At 44.9% G+C, this 21,021-nt stretch overlaps 1 protein-coding gene across 2 annotated transcripts in view; it reads left to right on the top strand.

Moving 5' to 3' along the window:
* The window catches only part of IGSF5 (immunoglobulin superfamily member 5), a 101,178-nt gene that overhangs the window by 24,948 nt on the left and 55,209 nt on the right, over nt 1–21,021 (top strand). For both annotated transcript variants that reach the window (XM_077995739.1, XM_028845320.2), the window contains exons 2-4: nt 10,758–10,815; nt 12,090–12,168; nt 17,414–17,731. In XM_077995739.1, coding sequence (XP_077851865.1) covers nt 12,105–12,168; nt 17,414–17,731 — 382 coding nt within the window. In that variant the 5' untranslated portion in view covers nt 10,758–10,815; nt 12,090–12,104. The remainder of the gene's footprint in view (nt 1–10,757; nt 10,816–12,089; nt 12,169–17,413; nt 17,732–21,021) is intronic.

The raw sequence follows: 21,021 nt of genomic DNA, 5'->3' as shown, positions 1-21,021 counted from the left end.
GGAATTAACAGAGCTACAATTCAAGATGAGATTTGGGTGGGGACATAGAGCCAAATCATATCAGCTGGCAACTGTGAATTAAAGTGACAAAAGATAGAGTCACAGGAGAAAAGGCATACAAATTTTACCTGATAATAATATTTTAATTTTTATGTGCATGGAGGTCTTCAAAGAAAGTGGAGACCCAAACAAGTGGTTAGATTTGGGAGCTTGGATACCATTTTAGCAAAGGGCAGTACATTGTGGAGAGGTGACCAAGGAAAAGGGGTTTGGGCTTCTAGGTGTGGTCACTGTGGGAAAGTAAACACGCAGGTGAAAATTGTGAAAGATTGGGTCATTTAGCAAGGTTTAATCCATGCAGACTCATCTCGGTGCTGTCTCCCCTCTCTGGTGATAGAAGTTGTTCTTCTCTCCCTCGTAGGAGGGATGAGGGAACATCTTCACAAGGGAAATTTATGCCCTCCTCTCTGGCAGATAGGAGGAGGACAGAAGCTTTTTTTTTTTTTTTTTGACAGAGTCTGATTCTTGTCACCTAGGCTGGAGTGCAATGGTGCAATGTTGGCTTACTGCAACCTCCACCTCCTGGGTTCAAGCAATTCTCCTGCTTCAGCCTCCTGAGTAGCTGGGATTACAGGCACCCGCCACCATGCCCAGCTAATTTTTATATTTTTAGTAGAGACTGCCACCACACCTGCCTAATTTTTGTATTTTTGGTAGAGATGGGGTTTTGCCATATTGATCAGGCTGATCTTGAACTCCTGACCTCAAGTGATCCGCCCACCTCGGCCTTCCAAAGTGCTGCAATTACAGGCATGAGCCATTGAGTCTGGCCCTCTTTTTCTATCTCTACTTTTTCTCAATTATCTTCAGCTCAAAATAATTCTTATGGCAAAATGGCATATTTTGGGGTGGCATATTCTGATCCTTTTCAGCATAGAGGTTTATTTTTTTGAATCAATAACTGAGGAATAAATATTCTTACTAAAACCCAATGATTCATCAACTCAGAAGGGTCTTCTGAAGAAGGTGGTCTCCCAGCATGCTCTGGGTTCTGTTTGCTTGCCGATGGAATCCAGTTAATGAGCTCACGGGACTCATGAAGCTTGCTTGCAGTGAATAGCAAGACACTTTCAGAATAGGGGCTTAGCACACTGTCAGGGCTCTCAGAGTTTACCATTGTTACCATCATTATTATTAACTATCATTGTTATTATTGCCTACTGTTACGATTTCTAACATGCCTCTATTCACCCTTCAAGTGAGTGAAACATTCCTCAGGCCCTGCCTGGCAAAAGCACCTTGGAGAAGTTCAGGCTGCTGCTAAGGGTCTAGAGCTGACCCCAGCATGCCCTGAGGAAGGTCAGCACAAGAGTAGGCACTTGGCTTGGTTAGTTGCTTTCTCCTGCCTAGGCTAAGTGTTAAGTGCTCTCTGAACAGCCACTGCATGAAATTAGTGGATAACACAACTAACCTGGTGAATTAGTCTGTTTTCACGCTGCTGAAGTCATACCTGAGACCGGGAAGAAAGAGTTCTAACGGACTCACAGCTCCATGTGGCTGGGGAGGCCTCACAATCATGGCGGAAGGCAAAAGGCACTTCTTACATGGCAGCAGCAAGAGAGAATCAGACAGCCAAGCAAAAGGGATCTCCCCTTATAAAACCATCAGAACTCATGAGATTTATTCACTACCAGAGAGCAGTATGGGGGAAACGGCCCCCATGATTCAGTTGTCTCCCACCGGGTCCCTCCCACAACATGTGGGAGGACAATTCAAGATGAGATTTGGGTGGGGACAGAGTCAAACCAGGCCACGTGGCTGTGGGTGCCAGGAACCTGGAAGTGGACTTAACTGTAATATTAAAGAGGAGGCTCTTCTTCCAATACTGACTTAGCAGAACTGTTTAATGAATTAATTACTTAAGAATGATTGGAGCTACCGCCAAGTTAATGAGGATGATGGAAATTCAACACAAGGAAACCCACAGAACCAGGCAAAAGACCACCTAAAATTTTGTTCACCTAAAATTCTAGAGTTCTTTGAGCAAACCATAAATTAACAGGGATAGATAGGAAGTCTAGGTCATTAAAATAATTTGTGCTTTCAGTTCATTTTTCAAATAGGCTTCCTATTGCATTTTTCTTCTGATTCAGTTGAGCTAGGGTGACAACTCCTAAATGTGTGATATTTTCAGCTAAGTGCTAGTGTCCAAGGACAAGGCAACCCCGAAAAGAAAATGGTTTAAGTGAGGAGTAACCAGAGAAACACAGAGTGCACATGAAAAACTTAGGCAAAAAAAAAAAAAAAAAAAACCCAAAAACTGATTCCTATTAAAAATGGCTTTTAACACTAAAGCACTGAAGGATTAAATGTTCATAATTTAGAATTGATGACTATACCAGATTTTCAGATATGGCCATTTTCTGTGGAGGAAGAAGCGCTACTGTCTGTCAGTTTGGACTGCTATAACAAAATCCTACAAACAGGGCGGGTTAAGTAGCAGACATTCATTTCTCCCAGTTCCAGAAGCCAGAAGTCCAAGGTTAAGGTGCCAGTAGAGTCAGTGTCTTGGTGAGGGCTCTCTTCCTGGCTTGCAGGTGTCCTCCTTTACGCTGTGTCTTCACATGACCTTTCCTTGGAGTATGCAAGTGAAGAGAAAACAAAAACAAGATCTTTTTTTTTTTTTTTTTTTTTGAGATGGAGTCTCACTCTGTCGCCCAGGCTGGAGTACAGTGGCGCAATCTCAGCTCACTGCAATGTCTGCCTCCTGGGTTCAAGCAATTCTCCTGCCTCAGCCACGTGAGTAACTGGGACTACAGGCGCATGCCATCACGTCCTGCTAATTTTTGTGTTATTAGTAGAGACGGGCTTTCACCATATGGGTCAGGCTAGTCTTGAACTCCTGACCTTGTGATCTGCCCGCTTTGGCCTCTCAAGAGAACGAGATCTTATAAGGACACGAGTCCCATCACGAGGGCTCCATTTTGAGGACCTTATGACCTTTCCAAGGCTTCATCTCTAAATACCAGGACATTGGGGGTGGGGGCTTCAACACAGCAATTTCGGGGGAACACAAGTCCATTTATAGAAGCTAGCAAATAATGTGCCAGTTGTGAAAAGGAATGATTTTTACACTATAATTTTTTTATTTTAATGGAGTGGTTGTGGTCAACTGAAGTTCCACCAGAAGACAGGAAAACAGCCAGTGAGGTTATAAGTAAGCCTCAGCACTGACTGAATTGTGACGTGCAGCTGAAGTCATCCTGAGAAAGTTGCACTGGATGACAAAAAGGATACAAATGAAACAAATGTCTAGTTATTGTATGACACACACAAATTAACTTTTCTACTATCTTCTTAGGTTCAGCACCTGGCGCCTGTGGAAGAAACTTATAAAAGACAAATTAACGGGAGAAAAAAAATGTTTATGCCTTATGCATGTGAGAGCCAACAAAGGAAGTAGCTGGCTCATTAATAGTTAGAGTTAAAGAGTTAAAGGCTTATATATCTAACGTTGTAGGAGAGGAGAAGGGGGAGAAAGGCTTCCTACAGAAGGAACAAATAGGTTTCTTTTGGAAAGACAAATAGATTTTTTCTTTCTTTCTTTTTTCTTTTTTTTTTTTTGAGATAGAATCTCACTCTGTCACCCAGGCTGGAATGCAGTGGCGTGATCTCCACTCACTGCAACCTCCGCCTTCTGGACTCAAGTGATTCTCCTGCCTCAGCCTCCCGAGTAGCTGGAATTACAGGTCCGCATCACCATGCCCGGCTAATTATTGTATTTTTAGTAGAGATGGAGTTTTGCCATGTTGGCCAGGCTGGTCTCAAACTCCTGACCTCAGGTGATCCTCCCACCTTGGCCTCCCAAAGTGCTGGGATTACAGGCGTGAGCCACCGTGCCCGGCCAGTCTCAATCGATTTAGAAAGCTTATTTTGCCAAGGTTAAACACGCACCTGTGACAGCCTCAGGACGCCCTGACAACATGTGCCCAAAGTGGTCAGGGCACAGCTTGGTTTTGTACATTTTGTGGAGGCATGAGACATCAATCGATGAGTGTAATATGTGCATTGGTTCGGTCTGGAAAGGTGGGATACCTCCAAGTAAGGGGGCTTCCAAGTCATAGGTAGACAAGAGACACAAGGTTGATCAGCCTCTCACTGAATACACAATTTACACCTGAGAGAGGGGTAGAGGACTAGTCAGTTATGCCTTGGTCTGACTCAGTGAATCTGTATTTCTATGTAAGCAATAGGGCAGAGAAAGCAATCAGATACACATCTGTCTCAGGTGAGCAGAGAGAGGACTTTGGGTTCTGTCCTTTGCTCCACACCTGCAAAGATCAGCTACAGTTTACATTGCCAGGGTGAAATTCAACAGAGCTGTTTTTAAGGTAAAGATCTTGAGGCCCACAAGGGATTTTTGTCATGGGCAAATTGTGAGGGATGTATGTAGCTTTTTCGTCTTTATAGCTACGTTATTTAGGAATAAAACGGGAGGCAGGTCTTCCTGATACAGTTCCCAGCCTGACTTTCTCCCTTTGGCTTAGGGATTTTGAGGTCCCGTGATTTATTTTCCTTCCACACCTTCAGCTGGAAGGAACAGCATTCTCCGCCTCCCCCGGCCCCATTTGCTTGTTTCTTGGTCTTTAAATGTGTGAGCTGTATCTTCCGTTGGTGCCTGTTACATGCAGAAATCCTTGATTCTGAGTTCTCTGACAAGATTATCAAAAAGGACCATTAAAAAAGCAGACCTTTCACTGGGTGTGGTGGCTCCCACCTGTAATCCCAGCACTTTGGAAGGCTGAGGCTGGAGGATCGCTTGAGCCTAGGAGTTCAAGGCTGCAGTGAGGTAGGATCGCGCCACTGCACACTCCAGCCTGAGTGACAGAGCAAGACGCTGTCTCCAAAAAAAAAAAAAAAAAAAGCAGACAGTTCAGTATGGTGCTGAACATCAGGATCTTGGGACACAGTCTTCTAGAACTGTCACAGTGCTCTGCAAAGCCTTGTCCCTGTGTTCATCTCCCAGCATTGGGGGGTGGGGAGTTGGAGCTCTGCCTTACCCACCAGTCATCAAGCAAACGCCAAGGAAACCACACTTACTCCTAATGGCTGTCTCATCCAGAAGCCGCACCCTCAGGACTTTTTTCTTTCTTAAGAGAATTTGTTCTTGTGGATGTCAAGGTGCCTGGCTGGGAGAAGGAGCCAGTTCCACCAGCCTCTGGGTCTTTGCTGGAGGCAAGGTCAGTCAGCCAGGCAACTGGTGGAAGAGGACCAGGGTGGGGCCTGAGCAGGACCTTGACTCCGAAGGACTTGGAGGAGGAGGACGAGGGAGTGGAGGCCGGAGTGGAGAGGATAGACTGGCCCTGAGGCCTCTGCATTCCCAGCCCGGGGGCCTGGACTTCCTGTGTTTGACTGCTGTTTGGGGCTGGCTCTGGCTGATGATTAATTAGGAAATATGCATTCTGAAGAGCTTCTGCCTCCCTGGGGTGTGAGGCCACATCCGTGTTTATAACACAGCCTGTGATGTGACAGAGACATTTCGTGAGGAACTTCTGGTTCTGGTGAGGCAGCATCAGGACTCTCTAGAGGCCAGACAAGAGTGTGTTCTTACGTTTGTGTGGAGGGAGGACCACAGCCACGAAGAAGCCTTTAGGAAATGAAGCTCCTTTGCTGAAGCTCTCCAGAGGGTTTACCTGTCGTCTGGCGTAAGACGACTCCAGTCTGTGGCTCCCCTGTGACAGGTGTTTGTCAAGTGAGTTTCTCCACAGGGCCCCTCAAGCCCCATACAGGCCGTTATCTGAGTTTCCCAGGAAAGTGCTGGACGTTTACACACATGATCTTCGCTTTCCAATTTCCACAGGGTTAAAAACTACAAGCGTGGACTTCTCTGAGAGTTCAGAAATTCCAGATGGTTTCTGATCAGTGAGTGTCGCTTTCACAGTGAACTGTTCTTGGGATGGGTTGAAAGCTGAGACTAGGCTGAAATTTGGTGGGCTGGGGGAGTCGGGATTCAAATAATAGAAAGTTTTAAAAAACTTTTACAGACTTCGAGGGTACAAATGCAGTTTTGTTACATGGAGATACTGTGCAGTGGGAAAGTCTGGGCTTTTGGAAATGACTGACTCATGACGTCTGCCGTTCATTGGACAAGCTTGTAAATGCCTTTTCCACCCTCTAATGAGATGCCTTAGGGAAAGTAGAATTGTCCCGAAGTCTCTGGAGGTTCCAAGAAGGCAGGCCCTGAATGCAAGGTGTTCAGAGCTGGAGTCTTCCGAGTGCAGGAGAAATGCCAGCGCCTTTTTATTGAGCCGTGGAGGTGTCCAGGGAGCCCATTAGCCCCTTACACGGTTTTTGTTACAGCTATTTCCTTCTTCTTTTTTTCTTTACTTAAAAAAATTTTCAATAGTTTTTGGGGTACCAGTGGTTTTTGATTCCATGAATAAGTTCTTAAATGGTGATTTCTAAGATTTTAGTGCACCTGTCACCCGAGCAGTGTACAGTGTGCCTAATATGCAGTCTTTTATCCCTCACCCTCTTCCTCCCTGAGTCCCCAAAGTCTATTGTGTCATTCTTATGCCTTTGTGTCCTCATAGCTTAGCTCCCACTTGTAAGTGAGAACATATGACGTTTAGTTTTCCATTCCTGAGTTACTTCACTTAGAATAATGGCCTCCAGCTCCATCCAAGTTGCTGCAAAATACGTTATTTCATTCCTTTTTTATGACTAAGTCGTAGTCCATGGTGTATATGTATCACATTTTCTTTATCCACTCATTGGTTGACAGGTATTTAGGTTGGTTTCGTATTGTTGCAATTGCAATTGTGCTGCTATAAACATGCATGTGCAAGAGTCTTTTTCATATGACGACTTCTTTTCCTTTGGGTAGATACCCAGGAATGGGATTGCTGGATCGGGTGGTAGTTTTACTTTTAGTTCTTTGAGGAACCTCCTGCTGTTTTTCATAGTGGTTGTGTAATTTACGTTCCCAGCAGTGTAAAAGTATTCCCTTTCACCACATCCACACCAACATTTGTAGCTTTTTCTTTTATGATAATTCTTGTAGGAGTAAGGCAGCATCTCATTGTGGTTTTAACTTGCATTTCCCTGATTAGTGATGTTGAGTATTTTTTCATATGTTTACTGGCTGTTTGTATATCTTCTTTTGAGAATTGTCTGTTCATGTTCTTTGCCCACTTTTTGATGGACTTATTCTTTTTTTTTTATTTTTTTCTTGCTGATTTGTTTTAGTTCCTTGTAGATTCTGGATACTAGTCCTTTGTTGGAGGCATAGTTTGCAAATATTTTCCCCCACTCTGTGGGTTGTGTGTTTACTCTGCTGATTATTTCTTTTGCTGTGCAGAAGCTTCTTAAATTAGCTCCTATTTATTTGTTTATTTATTGCATTTGTTTTTGAGGTCTCAAAGCATTTGCTTTTGAGGTCTTGAGCTTAGGCACACTTGCTTTGGAGTGTGCCTAAGCTAATGTCCAGGGCATTTTTCTGGTGCCATCTTCTAGAATTCTTAGAGTGTCGGGTCATAGATTTAAGTCTTTCATCTATCTTGAGTTAGTTTTTGTATAAGGTGAGAGGTGGGGATTCAGTTTCATTCCTCTACGTGTGGCTTGCCAATTCTCCCAGGATCATTTATTTAATAGGGTGTCCTGTCCCCAATTTATTTTTTTGTATGCTTGGTTGAAGATCAGTTGGCTGTAAGTATTTGGCTCTATTTCTGAGTTCTCTATTTGTTCCATTAGTCTATGTGCATATTTTTATACCAGTACCAAGCTGTTTTGGTAACTGTAGCCTTGTAGTATAATTTGAAGTCAGGTAATGTGAAGCCTCCAGATTTATACTCTACAGTTGTTGGGAAGAATGTTCTGTAAATATGTGTAAGGTCCATTTGTTCTAGGGTATAGTTTATGTCCATTGTTTCTTTGTTGACTTTCTGTCTTGATGATCTGTCTAGTGTTATCACTGGGGTATTGAAGTCCCCCACTATTATTGTGTTGCTATCTATCTGAGGTGCATATACGTTTAGGATTGTAATATCTTCTTGTTGGATTAATCCTTTTATCTATATAATGTCCTTCTTTGTCTTTTTTTTTTTTTCCGACTGTTGTTGCTTTAAAGTCTGTTTTGTCTGAAATAAAAATAGCTACTCTTACTTGCTTTTGGTTTCTGTTTGTGTGAAATATCTTTCTCCAACCTTTCACCTTGAGTTTATGTGAGTGCTTAGGTGTTAGCTGAATCTTTTGAAGACAGTAGATATTTGGTTGGTGTATTTTTGTTTTTTTAATCCATTCTGCTATTTTGTATCTTTTAAGTGGAGCATTTAGGCCATTTACATTAGGTCAATATTGAGATGTGAGGTACTGTTGTATTCATCATACTAGTTGTTACCTAGATACTTCTATTTTTAATTGTGTTACTGTTTAATAGACCCTCTGAGATTTATGCTTTAAGCAGGTTCTATTTTGGTGCATATGAAACTTTTGTTTCAAGATTTAGAACTCCTTTTAGCATTTCTTGTAGTGCTGGTTTGGTAGTGGCAAATGCCTTCAGTATCTGTTTGTCTGAAAAAGACTTTATCTCTCATTTATGAAGCTTAGTTTTGCTGGCTATAAAATTCTTGGCTGACAATCATTTTGTTTAAAGAGGCTAATGATAGGACTTCAATCCCTTCTGGCTTATAAGGCTTCTGCTGAGGAATCTGTATGGCTGTTTCCCACCAAACTTGAGCAGGCACTTGTCCCCTATTCTGTTTGTTTTTGAGCTTCTTGCTGTTGCCCCAAACAGGACATTTTCTGGCACTTTTGAAGATTCCATTATCAAGCTGTTTCCAATAATCCAAAAATAAGGGGCTAAGTGAGATCTCAAATGCACCAATTTTCTTTCTGAGAGGACTAGCTTGGTGAGTCCTGGCTGATCTTCTGAGTGTGTTTGCCTCTTGTCAGGACAGGGAGGAATTGGTGGGTGGCTAATCCTGTCTATTTAATACAATTTAATAAGACTAAAGACTTTAAGAAAAAAAGATTTTTCAACTAAGTGTAGGTAATTCAAGTCTGCTATAATGAAATGAATGAGAAGTTAAATCTCAAGTCCTGTTCAGACTACCCTACAGGGATATTAATGAACAATACCTGGCATATGTCTTTATTTAATTAAAGCAGCTTGTCTGATTTCAGTTAAACTTGAAATCAGCTTTATGACAGTGTTCCAACTGCATACGCCCTTCAAATGCTATCGCCTCTCAAATCCATATCTGTAGCAACCTCACTGCTTGGTTCCTGGAGCTCTGACGGTGTTTTTGCACTGTCTGCCCTGTGATTCTGCTAGATTCTTCTTTCATACAGAGATGAAATGCAGATGACATGTGAGGATGTTGGCAGAATGGAGTGTTGAGTAAGTTAAGCAATCTGTTCTTAGTCTGTTGCCTGACTCTACCTGCTTGTCAGGGACTAGAAGTCTCTCCTAACATACCTTAATCTATTGCTGCGTTGTTTTCTATAACACTGGATTCACACTTGGCTGTGTCTGCTTTTGGTAAAATATGTAATTTTTAATAACTAGATGACTCAATTTCTCTTTCATCCTCTGCTAGAGCCTGACGTTCCAGGTGACTACTTGTGGAGTTGTGTTAATCGAACCTTAAAAATCAGTGAATGATTTATTTGACACTTCATAATTCCAGATTTTGGATCAATCTGGGAAGGCTGTGATTTCATTTTGGTTTGTATACAGCTGTTGTACAACTTGCTACTGAGGCATATTTGTAGGGATTTGCTGAGTCTATGGTAGATTATTGCAAGGGGCTGGGTCCCACAATGAAATGTTGCTGCAGCACACGTATTTTAAACCTTATATTAAATTACAGGCTGGGAGTGGTGGCTCATGCCTGTAATCCCAGCACTTTGGGAGGCCAAGACAGGCAGATCACCTGAGGTCAGGAGTTCAAGACCAGCCTTGCCAACATGGTGAAACTCCGTCTCTACTAAAAATACAAAAACAAATTAGCCCAGCGTGGTGGCGGGTGCCTGTACTCCCAGCTACCTGGGAAGCTGAGGCAGGAGAGTTGCTTGAACCCAGGAGGCAGAGGTTGCAGTGAGCCGAGATCGTGCCATTGCACTCCAGCCTGGCCAACAGAGTGAGACTTGGTCTCAAACAAACAAACAAATACAAACAAACAAAAAATTACAGACACGAGTAGTTATAGTTTGATACATATGTTGAATTTTGCTTTCCAAAGACCTCGGAGAAATGAAGGGGTGGAAACCCCACATTCTTTCTCGAGGCTGTGAATACCAGTAATGCACTTAAATGCTAAACGCGGGTCACGGGCCTGAGCATCTTTGCTGTCCTTCACGCTGACACTCTGGGTTTCATTCAGTAACTTGGGTGAGATGTCCGCAGATCAAGGTGTGGCAGTGGTTTTCCCATCACGGTTTCAATTCTTGTATTTTTTGTTTCTGGGTTAGCTGTGGGATCTGCCTTCCAGGGCCTATCGAAACGAAAGGAGACTGGAGCCATGGATGTGTGTTGTCAGCACATTAGAAAGTCTCTCCTCAAAGTCCCTGATGGGACCTGGCACCTTATATTCTGGAGGGATGGGTGGACTAGCCTCGCAGGGCTGTGGAATGTGTGTAGATGCCAAAGCTGAAATGAGAACCGTTCGGGTCACTGGACTCCACTCATTGGTGCTGCAGAGGAATGTTTGCAATAAAGAGACCCTTTCCTGAGGCTGAGGAGTGTTGTTTTGCAGGTGGTTCGTGACATAGGTGATCTAACCCTGAATCTTCCAGGAGGACACAACAGTACTGGTGAGTGTCTTGGATAAGCGTCTCCTAGGGAAGAGAAAAAAGCAAACAGAAAAAAATGCAAGGGTGGAGGGTGACCAAGAGGACATCAACGAACAAAGGGGGTTGGAAGGAAGGAATAAAAGGTATACATGGAAGAATCCTCATGTGCTGTCAATGGTCTGGCCAGGCCTTACCCCGTCTATCCTGACCTCCCTGATCTCTGACCTCACTCCGTCCACCCACCCCTCGCTCTGCCGCAGAGCCTTCTCTGCATTTGGTCAAGCACAGCAGGCACAGTCCCCCTGAGGGCCTTAGCACCTGCTGTTTCCTCTGCTGGGAAAGTTCTTCCTGTAGGTGTCCAGTGCGGTGGCTGTTGTCTAACCTCATTCGCTGTGCGTGGTGCAGCTTCGCGGGGGCCTTTCTCTGAGCACCCTGTTTGAAGTGGTAGCTGGTCCCCCTCCTTGTCCTGTTTTTCCCCACACCTATTGCCACCTTCTAATAGGCCATGTCATCTATGTATTCATTTGGTTGCCTGTCTTCCCTTTTGAGACTGTGAACTCATGAAGGCAGGAGTTTTTTTCTCAGGGATTAGTGACTGAAACAAATGTAATAAGCCCATGCTCTGCATTTTGGTCAGTCATTCAGAGGTGAGTCTACACCATCTGCATCCCTTCATGATGCAGGTGGGCTTGCGGGTGGGGTAAGACCATTTCATCCAGTTATTCTCAAATTTGACCAGGCACCAGAATCACCTGGAGGGCTTCTTTAAATCCAAAATTCTGGGCCCACCCCAGGGGTTTCTGATTCAGGAGGTCTGAGGTGGGCCCAGAAATGTGCATTTTTTTTTTAAGAGTCTCGCTCTGTCACTTAGGTTGGAGTGCAATGACGTGATCTCTGCTCACTGCAACCTCCACCTCCCGGGTTCAAGTGATTCTCCTGCCTCAGCCTCCTGAGTACCTGGGATTACAGGTACACACCACCACACCTGGCTAATTTTTGTATTTTTAGTAGAGATGGGGTTTCACCATATTGGCCAGGCTGGTCTCGAACTCCTGACCTCAGATGATCCACCTGCCTCAGCAAGTGCTGGAATTACAGGTGTGAGCTGCTGCACCCGGCCTGTGCTTTCTAACACTTCCCAAGAGAGGCTGCCACTGTCTACACTGTGATGTGCCAATCTAACGTGTCCACGGGCACACACCAGCTGGGGGGTGGGGGAGGGGTGGCACAGAAGACTTCTGAACAGTAGATGCTCGTCAGTGATGGGCGGTTACCTGCTCGCTTTATTTTCCCAGGGCCAGGGAGAACATATGGAGGTGCAGAGCTACGGGAAAGCTGTCCTGACCGTGCTGGTCGTCCTGGCTGGGCTGGCAGGTAGGGGTCGCCTGAGCTTTGTGGGCTGTTCACCAATGTCTGCTTGGAGTGTTGGGGGAAGACGAGGGCCACAGGAGGCCTCTGGAACACACAACTGCCAGAAGAGTCTTTCTCAGCCACTTCCCACTGCAGACCTTCCCGTGGCGACCTCTTCTGTGTGACCCATTTCCTCCTGCATCGACTCGACTCCCAGAACGGTCCTTCAGGTGCATGGCATCTCCCCCCATCCTCATCGGGGCCATCACTGTCCTGGGAGTCTGCCTTCGGTTCCTTCCCACAAGTGGTTGCACCTGCTGAAATGTTCCTTCCCCTCCCTGGTTTCTCACCTCTTCAATTTCTCTCTGGCCTTCAAGGAAAACCTGACTCAGAAATCACCTCCTCCCTGAAGCCTCCTAACCCTTGCCATTTTCAGGGCGAGAATCCCAGTTTCCATTTACTGACAGGGGAAGGGTTCTGTTGTGTGTGACACACTCCAGCGCTCTCCAACGGTGTCAGCTGGAGTGAACTCCTGCGTGCAAGGCCTGGGTCTCCTGGTCAGACTACTTTCTATGCGAGAGGCATAGCGTATAGTCTGGGGTGCTGGGAGGAACTGGGGTTTTCACAGCCAGCTTTGGTTTTCATTAGGTTTGTTTAGTTTCCATTGCTTCAGGGGGGTGTTAGTTTTGTGTTCCCAACTAGATAGTAAACTCCTCTTGCATTCCTGATGGCAGTGACTCGAAGGCATTTATTTGAAGAATAACAGACGTACAGAAAGGGGCACATTTCATAAAGGTATAGCTGGGTGACTTTTCACAAAGCGAGCATATTTGTATGATCGACGTTGAGGCCAAGAACCTTCAATGGACAGCTCCCTTCCAGGCACTCCACCCCACTCCCAGTGATCATCATTCTGACTTCTTTTTTTGTTGTTGTTGTTGTTGAGACAGAGTCTCGCTCTGTTGCCCAGGCTGGAGTGCTGTGGCTGGATCTCGGCTCACTGCAAGCTCTGCCTCCCGGGTTTACGCCATTCTCCTGCCTCAGCCTCCCTAGTAGCTGGGACTACAGGCGCCCGCCACCTCGCCCGGCTAGTTTTTTGTATTTTTTTAGTAGAGACGGGGTTTCACTGTGTTCGCCAGGATGGTCTCAATCTCCTGACCTCGTGATCCGCCCGTCTCGGCCTCCCAAAGTGCTGGGATTACAGGCTTGAGCCACCGTGCCCGGCCCATCATTCTGACTTCTAACTGTGTAGACACATTTTGCATGTTTTGTACTTTACAAACATATCTACTCTATTTTAGGTGGCTAGACATTGTGTTTTACAATTCTGGCCATGACAGTGTTTGAAAGAATAAAATGGATAAAATAGAATGGGCAGTAGCAGAGCGTGTTGCCTGCCTAAGAACTGTTTTGTGACATTTTGGCTTTGGGTCTGTTTATACATTAAATCTAAGAGCACCAGAATGTGGTGCCAAAATGTGTTTGGGGATGAAGATATTCTAAAGGCCTGCAGCAAGCAAAGCAAAGTGTTCCAGAGGTGGTTGTTAAACATTTGTTTGTAGAATGGAGAGGAAGACAAGGTCCCTGCTTGTATAGAGCTTAGGGACTGACTGTAGGGTTAACAAACCACCCTCAATATACATCTTAGGCATATGGCATTGTATGGGCCTATTTCAGCCATGGGTACAAAAAACTCTTCCAAAGGTTTGGTGGGCAATGGATGAACGCTGGGTCTAGTGTTTCTGAGACACTTTTTCCTGAAAAAGCTGAGGCAGGCTGGTTGCAGTAGCTCATGCCTGTAATCCCAGCACTCTGGGAGGCCAAGGTGGGCAGATCACAAGGTCAGGAGATCGAGACCATCCTGACTAACACAGTGAAACCCCGTCTCTACTAAAAATCCAAAAAATTAGCTGGGTGTAGTGGCACGCACCTGTAGTCCCAGCTACTTGGGAGACTGAGGCAGGAGAATCACTTGAACCCGGGAGGCGGAGCTTGCAGTGAGCCGAGATTGTGCCACTGCACTCCAGTCTGGGCAACAGAGCGAGACTCCGTCTCAAAAAAAAAAAAAAAAATGCTGAGGAATATGTGCTGTTTTGAGGGCATGGAGGATCTGGGTTGAGGCCTGGAGGTGGCTATTTCAGGAGAGGAGAGTATATGTGGGCTAATTCTAGAGCTCCTGAATGTCCATCCCCAAATTTGTAATTAATGCAAATTTGTAATGGATACCAAAGCGTTCAAATGCTTCATGTTGGAAAGTCTTATGGGTAGAGTCATTTTCATTTGTAGATATCACTCTGAATATCCATTATCGACCTGTGTGTGCACGCGTAATGCTCTTCCCAGCCCTCTCGTTGCCACCTTGCCTACTGTATAATGGGTTATATAGAACTCAACCAACATGTGTATTCCCTCAGTACATAATCATAAGCAGTTGTTATGGACCACTTCTTTACCTGTCATGTGACGCTGTGCCAGAATCAGGTTGGAAAGCAGGCCGCGTTATATAGGGTTCAATGAAACCCCTCTGATGAGACTTTATGGTTTGTAAGGTGGACTCCCCAGCCCCTTAGATAAGAATTTGGGCAAGAGAAGAAAAAGATCAGCCTTCGGTCCTTAGTGACAACCTTAGCTAGTGGCCACAGGGAGGTTCCCAGGCAGGAGGAGACATTGATCTTTCCCAGTGCTCTGCCCCCATCTGACTGTCTGCTCTATAAAGCAAAAGGGAGAGGAAAGAGGAAAGCGAGGTTTTAAGTGAGGCAGGTAATTGTTGGATTCAAGGTCTTCTTTACAGTTTTCTCCTATTCTGTATAGGGGAAGGTTACCGCCGATAAGACACAGCTGAGAGAGGGATGAGCTCCCAGGACCTAAAGTGACCAGAAATACGGCTCCTGAGTCTTGAGGCACAGCTGTAGCGTGGTTTACTTAGGGTTTGTTCTAGCAAGGACATTAACCTTCCTCCAGTGTTTATTCTGAAGAAATGTTTGGCTAGCCTTCCTCATCTCACTGCCTGACCTTGCAGTGTAGAAAAATGCTGATCATTGCGGCTCTTAAACAGTTAGAGCTAAATGCCTAGCTAAACACACGTAACACAGTCAGGGGAATTTGGTGTTTAGAGTTGGATACCTCCTGTTTCACCTGAAAGTCGAATCCAAGTCAAGGAGTTTCCATCTGGTGCAGCTCCCTCCTTCCTCCTTTTCATCTCCCAGCTGCAGAATAGGGTTATGTGGGCTGCACAGATTGTATGATTCCGTAGTGACACGTGTGGCCTCCAGGGTACATAAAGATTGGCCTTGGAGTGAAATAATCTCAGCACTTCTCACAAGGCATTGGAAGGAACTGTGGTTTCAGAGGGATGCTGGTTCTGTTGGCGCTGCATGGCCCGGGCTTCTCACTGGGTAAGGCTGGGGCTCACCCATCCATCATCCCCACACTCACCCTGCTAGGCTCTGTCCACTCGACTGCCATTGACCCAGGGTGGGAGTGCAGGGGGAGTGTGGTTATTACAGCATGGACCCTTGGGGCGCAGACTTGGCTATTTTCTCTTCTTCTTAACAAGCAATTCAGAGTTCATGGAAAGGGCATTGCGGCTTCCCTGGGGGAATTGTTTTTAAATTCCATTTCTCACACTTAAAACAAAAATCAAAGATCAAAGAGATCTTGGATCAGAGAGACTTGCTGTGAGGTCAGGGAGAATACCTAATCTGAGTTGTGTTTTAAAGTCATACTTTCTCTCTCTCTGTTTTTTTTTAAATGATGTCCGGGGACAAAACAAAGAGTAGTAATCATGTTTATCCAAACGCTGGCTTAGCCTTAGTGAACTCTCACCTTCTTCAGTTCTGCCTCTCCCAAGCCAGTGGGCCCCTCCTCCACCATGGCATCCTCGCCTGCTGGTCCTGCTTCTGGAGGGAACTGTTCCTGGTGGCGGCTTACTCCTTCCCTTTCACCTGTCGTTCTTGCAGGGGCAGTTTGGCCCCCATGATGTGCCTGGGTACGCAGGTGAAGTGCTAATGTGCTACTGTGTGTCCAACGGTGTGATTCCTCCCCAGAAACCTTTAGGGCTATAATGAGATTCTTTTAGAACCTGCCGTGCCATTTTTTCAGACAGAGTCTTGCTCTGTTGCCCAGGCTCTAGTGCAGTGGCACGATCTTGGCTCACCACAACCTCTGCCTCCCGGGTTCAAGTGATTTCCTGCCTCAGCCTCCTGTAGCTGGGCTTATAGGCACCCACAACCACACCTGGCTAATTTTTGTATTTTTAGTAGAGACGGGGTTTCACCATGTTGGCCAGGCTGGTCTTGAACTCTTGACCTCAGGTGATCCGCCCACCTCGGCCTCCCAAAGTGCTGGGATTACAGGTGTGAGCCTCTGCGCCTGGCCTACCTTGCAATTTACAAGACAGAAGGAAAGGGAGGAGCTGCAGTTTTGGGTGCTACCCAGTGTATATGATGGCAGGCTACCTGGTTCACCCACAGGGATCCCACAACACTAGAAGGTAGTAGGACGTGTTGCCGTCTCATTGATAGGGTGGGCACGAATGAGGAGAAGCCACGGTCTGTGGTGTGCCAGGGTGTCTTCCTGCTATAAACTCTGAATGACATCAGAAGAGAAAAGAGGATGAAATTCAGAGCGGGAAGGTCTGAGTTTGGGTCCCAGCCCCACTGCTGTGAATGCCAATCCTGGGATGTTGCCAGTTGGCAGAGTTGGTTTTTTATGGAGGCTCTGAGGGAGGGTCTTCCGTGCCTCTTCCTTAGCTTCTGATGTTGCTCCAATCTTTGGCATTCCTTGGCTTGTAGATGCATCACTCCGGTCTCTGCATCCATCCTCACATGGTGTTCTTCTCCGCAGGCCTCTGTGTCTCAAATCTCACTCTGCATTTCTCTTGCAGGGACACCTGTGATTGGATTTAGGGCCCATTCTAAACCCAGGTCGATTTCATCTTGAGATCCTTACCTAATTACATCTGCAAAGACCCTATTTTCAAAGGTTCCATTCTGAGGATCCAGTGGACATGTGTTTGGAGGAATACTACTCAACCCAATACAGCTGTAGAGTTAGGGGGTAGAGTGGAAAGGAGGGCATGGCCATGGCTTCCACCGGAAGCTCCTGATCTGCCGGGGAGAGCTGGTGTTAGGATCCAAAAGACACAGAGTCTGAGCCACTGGATGGTAACCCTGGGGGTTACCACTGATAAATACAGAAGGATTACAGCACACAGTTGATTTATGGAGATCCATTCATTTACCAACTTGAAAAATTGGCTGCCTTCCAGGTTCTGGATCCGGTAATGAAGTCATAGAAGGCCCCCAAAATGTAACAGTCTTGAAGGGCTCCCAGGCTCGCTTCAACTGCACTGTCTCGCAGGGCTGGAAGCTCATCATGTGGGCTCTCAATGACATGGTGGTGCTGAGCATCAGGCCCATGGAGCCCATCATCACCAATGACCGCTTCACCTCTCAGAGGTACGACCAGGGTGGGAACTTCACCTCGGAGATGATCATCCACAATGTGCAGCCCAGTGATTCGGGGAACATCAGATGCAGCCTCCAGAACAGTCGCCTGCATGGATCTGCTTCCCTTACAGTCCAAGGTGTGTATGCAGGTGGCTTCTGAATGCCACATCTGAAGTCCATCGGGTTAAATGTCAGAGGGCAGGAAGAACCTTCTAAAGTTCATGCTGCGTATGATGGCAGATGTGGTCTACCTTCAGTTGGTGTTGACGTACAATCATTCTGAACTGATGAATGCTTTGTGGTTTGTCGCCTCCTTCCTCCCTCATGCTCTCCCTGCCTCCTCCCTTCCTCTTCCCTTCTCCCCATCTCTTTCTTCCCTCCTATGTGCTCTAGCCTTCAGTTGGCAATAGGCTTAGAATTATTCTGGATGGACTAATGTTTATTGTTTTGTTGATTTATCCCACTTCTTCCTCACTTCCTCCCTTCTTTCCCTTTTTCCTGCTTCATTCCCTCTCTCCTTCCATCTTAGCTTTCCTTCTTTTTTTTCTGGTTAAGACTAATAGAGACAGATTTTATCACTTCCCCTTTGAATCCATTTCAGTATTTAATAGCCTTTCTGGAAATATATCCTGCAATTCTTCTGGGGCTAGTCGCAGTCATTTTTCTTTGATTTAGAGACAGTTGGCAATCACTGCCCTTTCTCTAGTTTTTCCATGTACATGACCATATTTCTCTGCTTACATCATTTATCAACTCTGAAGTACGCTTTAACTTTTTCGTCTTCCCAGCAGAATCCCCCCAACTTATTTCTGTACCCTGCCTTCAATTACAGTAGGATAGTTACTACAGTCAAAGTTGTGTGTTCACTAAATATATCGTCATTGAGAGAAAAGGAAAGAATAAACAAAATTTATAATAATAGATAGCTTATTTTTCATTTTAGAGGTAATTTGGAGGCACTGAAGATAATGTTTCACAGTAAAAAAGGAAAAGGATGCTTTACAAAGATTTGGAAGAGTCGTACCAAAATTTAGTCACTTTGCATTCTTTACAAGTGTATTTATACTCTACTTAAAGATAGAGAGTTCCTGATTTCTATGGCAGCATTTCTTATAAGAGGATATATTATATCGTATAAATTCTTTCTTATCTCTATGTATTTACTTGTCTGGAGAAATTCCCAAAGATTTTGTTCATATTTATGTTGCTATTAAATCAGATTTCATAACCTTTGGTGGAGATATGTTTACCTATTTCTATTTGTGCTTTAAAAAATGTTTGCTTCCTTTAGAAATTTAGCTAAATCGGTATGTCTTTACTTTTGTGTGTTTTTAATTTTGTGTAGTTTAATTAGGGGCACAATTGTATTTTCTAAATAAGTGATTTTATAAGGCTATTTAGGACTGTTGGCCTATTTTGCACGACCAGATTCTTATTATGATAATTTGTGATGTAAGAGAAAGAACAGAGGAAAAAAGAATCAAAGATATAAATTCTGGTTTTGGCTTCATCAGTTATCTATCAGACAGACCCCTGAGATGGCTGAATTTCTTCATTTTTAACCTGGAGATGAATCTTCCCAGCCCACCTCAAGGGTTTGCTGTGTGGATCGGGTGAAAAAATGACTAAAGATGGTTTGATGACTCCAAAGTCCTGTCTGATTTAATTCCCTGCACGTTAAGATGGGAGCCAGAGTGTTCTAGTGGTCAGGAGTGCAGACTTCGGGCTTGGCTGCCTGGGTCCATGTTACTGCTTTATGACAATTTGTGACCTGGGGCACAATTACTTAATGACTTTGAGTCCTAGTGTCCTCATCATAGGGCTGCTGTGGTGTCAAATGAGCAGGTCTATGTAAAGCCTTTACCACACCTGGTGCATAGCAATCACTGCATGGCCATTTGCTATTATTTATTGTGTTCCCAATTGTATTGGGATGCTATTGTATTTTTTTTTTTTTTTTTTTTTTTTTTTTGAGACGGAGTCTCGCTCTGTCGCCCAGGCTGGAGTACAGTGGCCGGATCTCAGCTCACTGCAAGCTCCGCCTCCTGGGTTCACGCCATTCTCCTGCCTCAGCCTCCGGAATAGCTGGGACTACAGGCGCCCGCCACCTCACCCGGCTAGTTTTTTGTATTTTTTAGTAGAGACGGGGTTTCACTGTGTTAGCCAGGATGGTCTTAATCTCCTGACCTCGTGATCCACCCGTCTCGGCCTCCCAAAGTGCTGGGATTACAGGCTTGAGCCACCGCGCCCGGCCGATGCTATTGTATTGGGTATTTAAGAGTGACTCAAAGAGGAATGGAATAAGACACAATTTCTTTCTTTTAAAACCTCACAAGAAGAGTGGATAATGCAAGTTGCACAAATAATAGGGATGCCAGTCACCCAGATGCTGGCAAGTGAGATGGAAGGGAGGCAAACTCGGGTTCCAATCAAGAGGGGAGCTTGACAGAGTCAATAAAGCCTTCACGGATGATTTCATGGAGAAGGTGCCATTGAAGATGTACTTTCCAGGTCTGTAGATGGTAGACAGAATGGGAAAGCAAGAGAGAAGGAGGGCATCTCTGGAGCAGGGAAACAGGATCACAGGCATGGCTTATTACTGCTATACTTATGACACATCACATTCAGAAACCATGTGGTTTTGCAGCATGTTTTCCCAAAGTCACAAGTCTACAAATTTGTCTGAATCCCCCAACATGACTTTTTATATATTGGTAGTTATGGTAGTTTTTAGTTTTAATACAGATGGAAGAGCAAGCATTTAGAGGAGGCAAAGACGTCTCCAAGATATTGCGAGAGGAACCTATAGAGCTTGGACAGAACTGCATCCCTTTATCCTCGTGTCATTGCTCTGAATGGTACTTAGTTCCTAGAGGAGCAAATGTTCTCTGAGCAACAGGGTCTCCCTCAAGGGAGAAAGAATCTTGAAAAAAGAGGAAACAACCATGAATTATTTTATGATTGTTTCCCCCTCCTTATATGTCAACAAAATAGAGATGATATAACTCCAAATTGAGTCATCTGAAGTCCATGGGAATATTCTAGTATCACTTTTGTATAAAGTGTTCGTCATGCTACTGGATAACCTTTGTGAAAGCTGGTGGGGGAAGGTGGAATCCCAATTGTACACAGAAAAAGGAAATCCTTCAGATTGCTGAGTTGCTCCACTTGCTGCCTTATCCACCAGTCAATCGAACACCAAATTCTAGACCTCTTATGTTTTGAGGGCTGCAAGGACTTGAGTTCAAAAGTTTCTGTTATTAACTGAGACAATATCATTCCTCCCAGTTCTGGCATCTGAAACCATCTCTGTCACACAAAACAAACACAAAATCCTTTAGACTTAAGGGACAAACGCTTTCTCCTCTCCTTGTTGCATTTACAGTAGCCCTTGAATTAGCAAAACTTCCTTTCTTATTCCAAGGGA

Source organism: Macaca mulatta, chromosome 3 (assembly GCF_049350105.2).
Source record: "Macaca mulatta isolate MMU2019108-1 chromosome 3, T2T-MMU8v2.0, whole genome shotgun sequence".
NCBI classification, from domain to species: Eukaryota; Metazoa; Chordata; class Mammalia; order Primates; family Cercopithecidae; genus Macaca; species Macaca mulatta.
The sequence above is the reverse complement of the archived record's forward strand: the minus strand, read 5'-3'. Positions and strand labels throughout refer to the sequence as shown.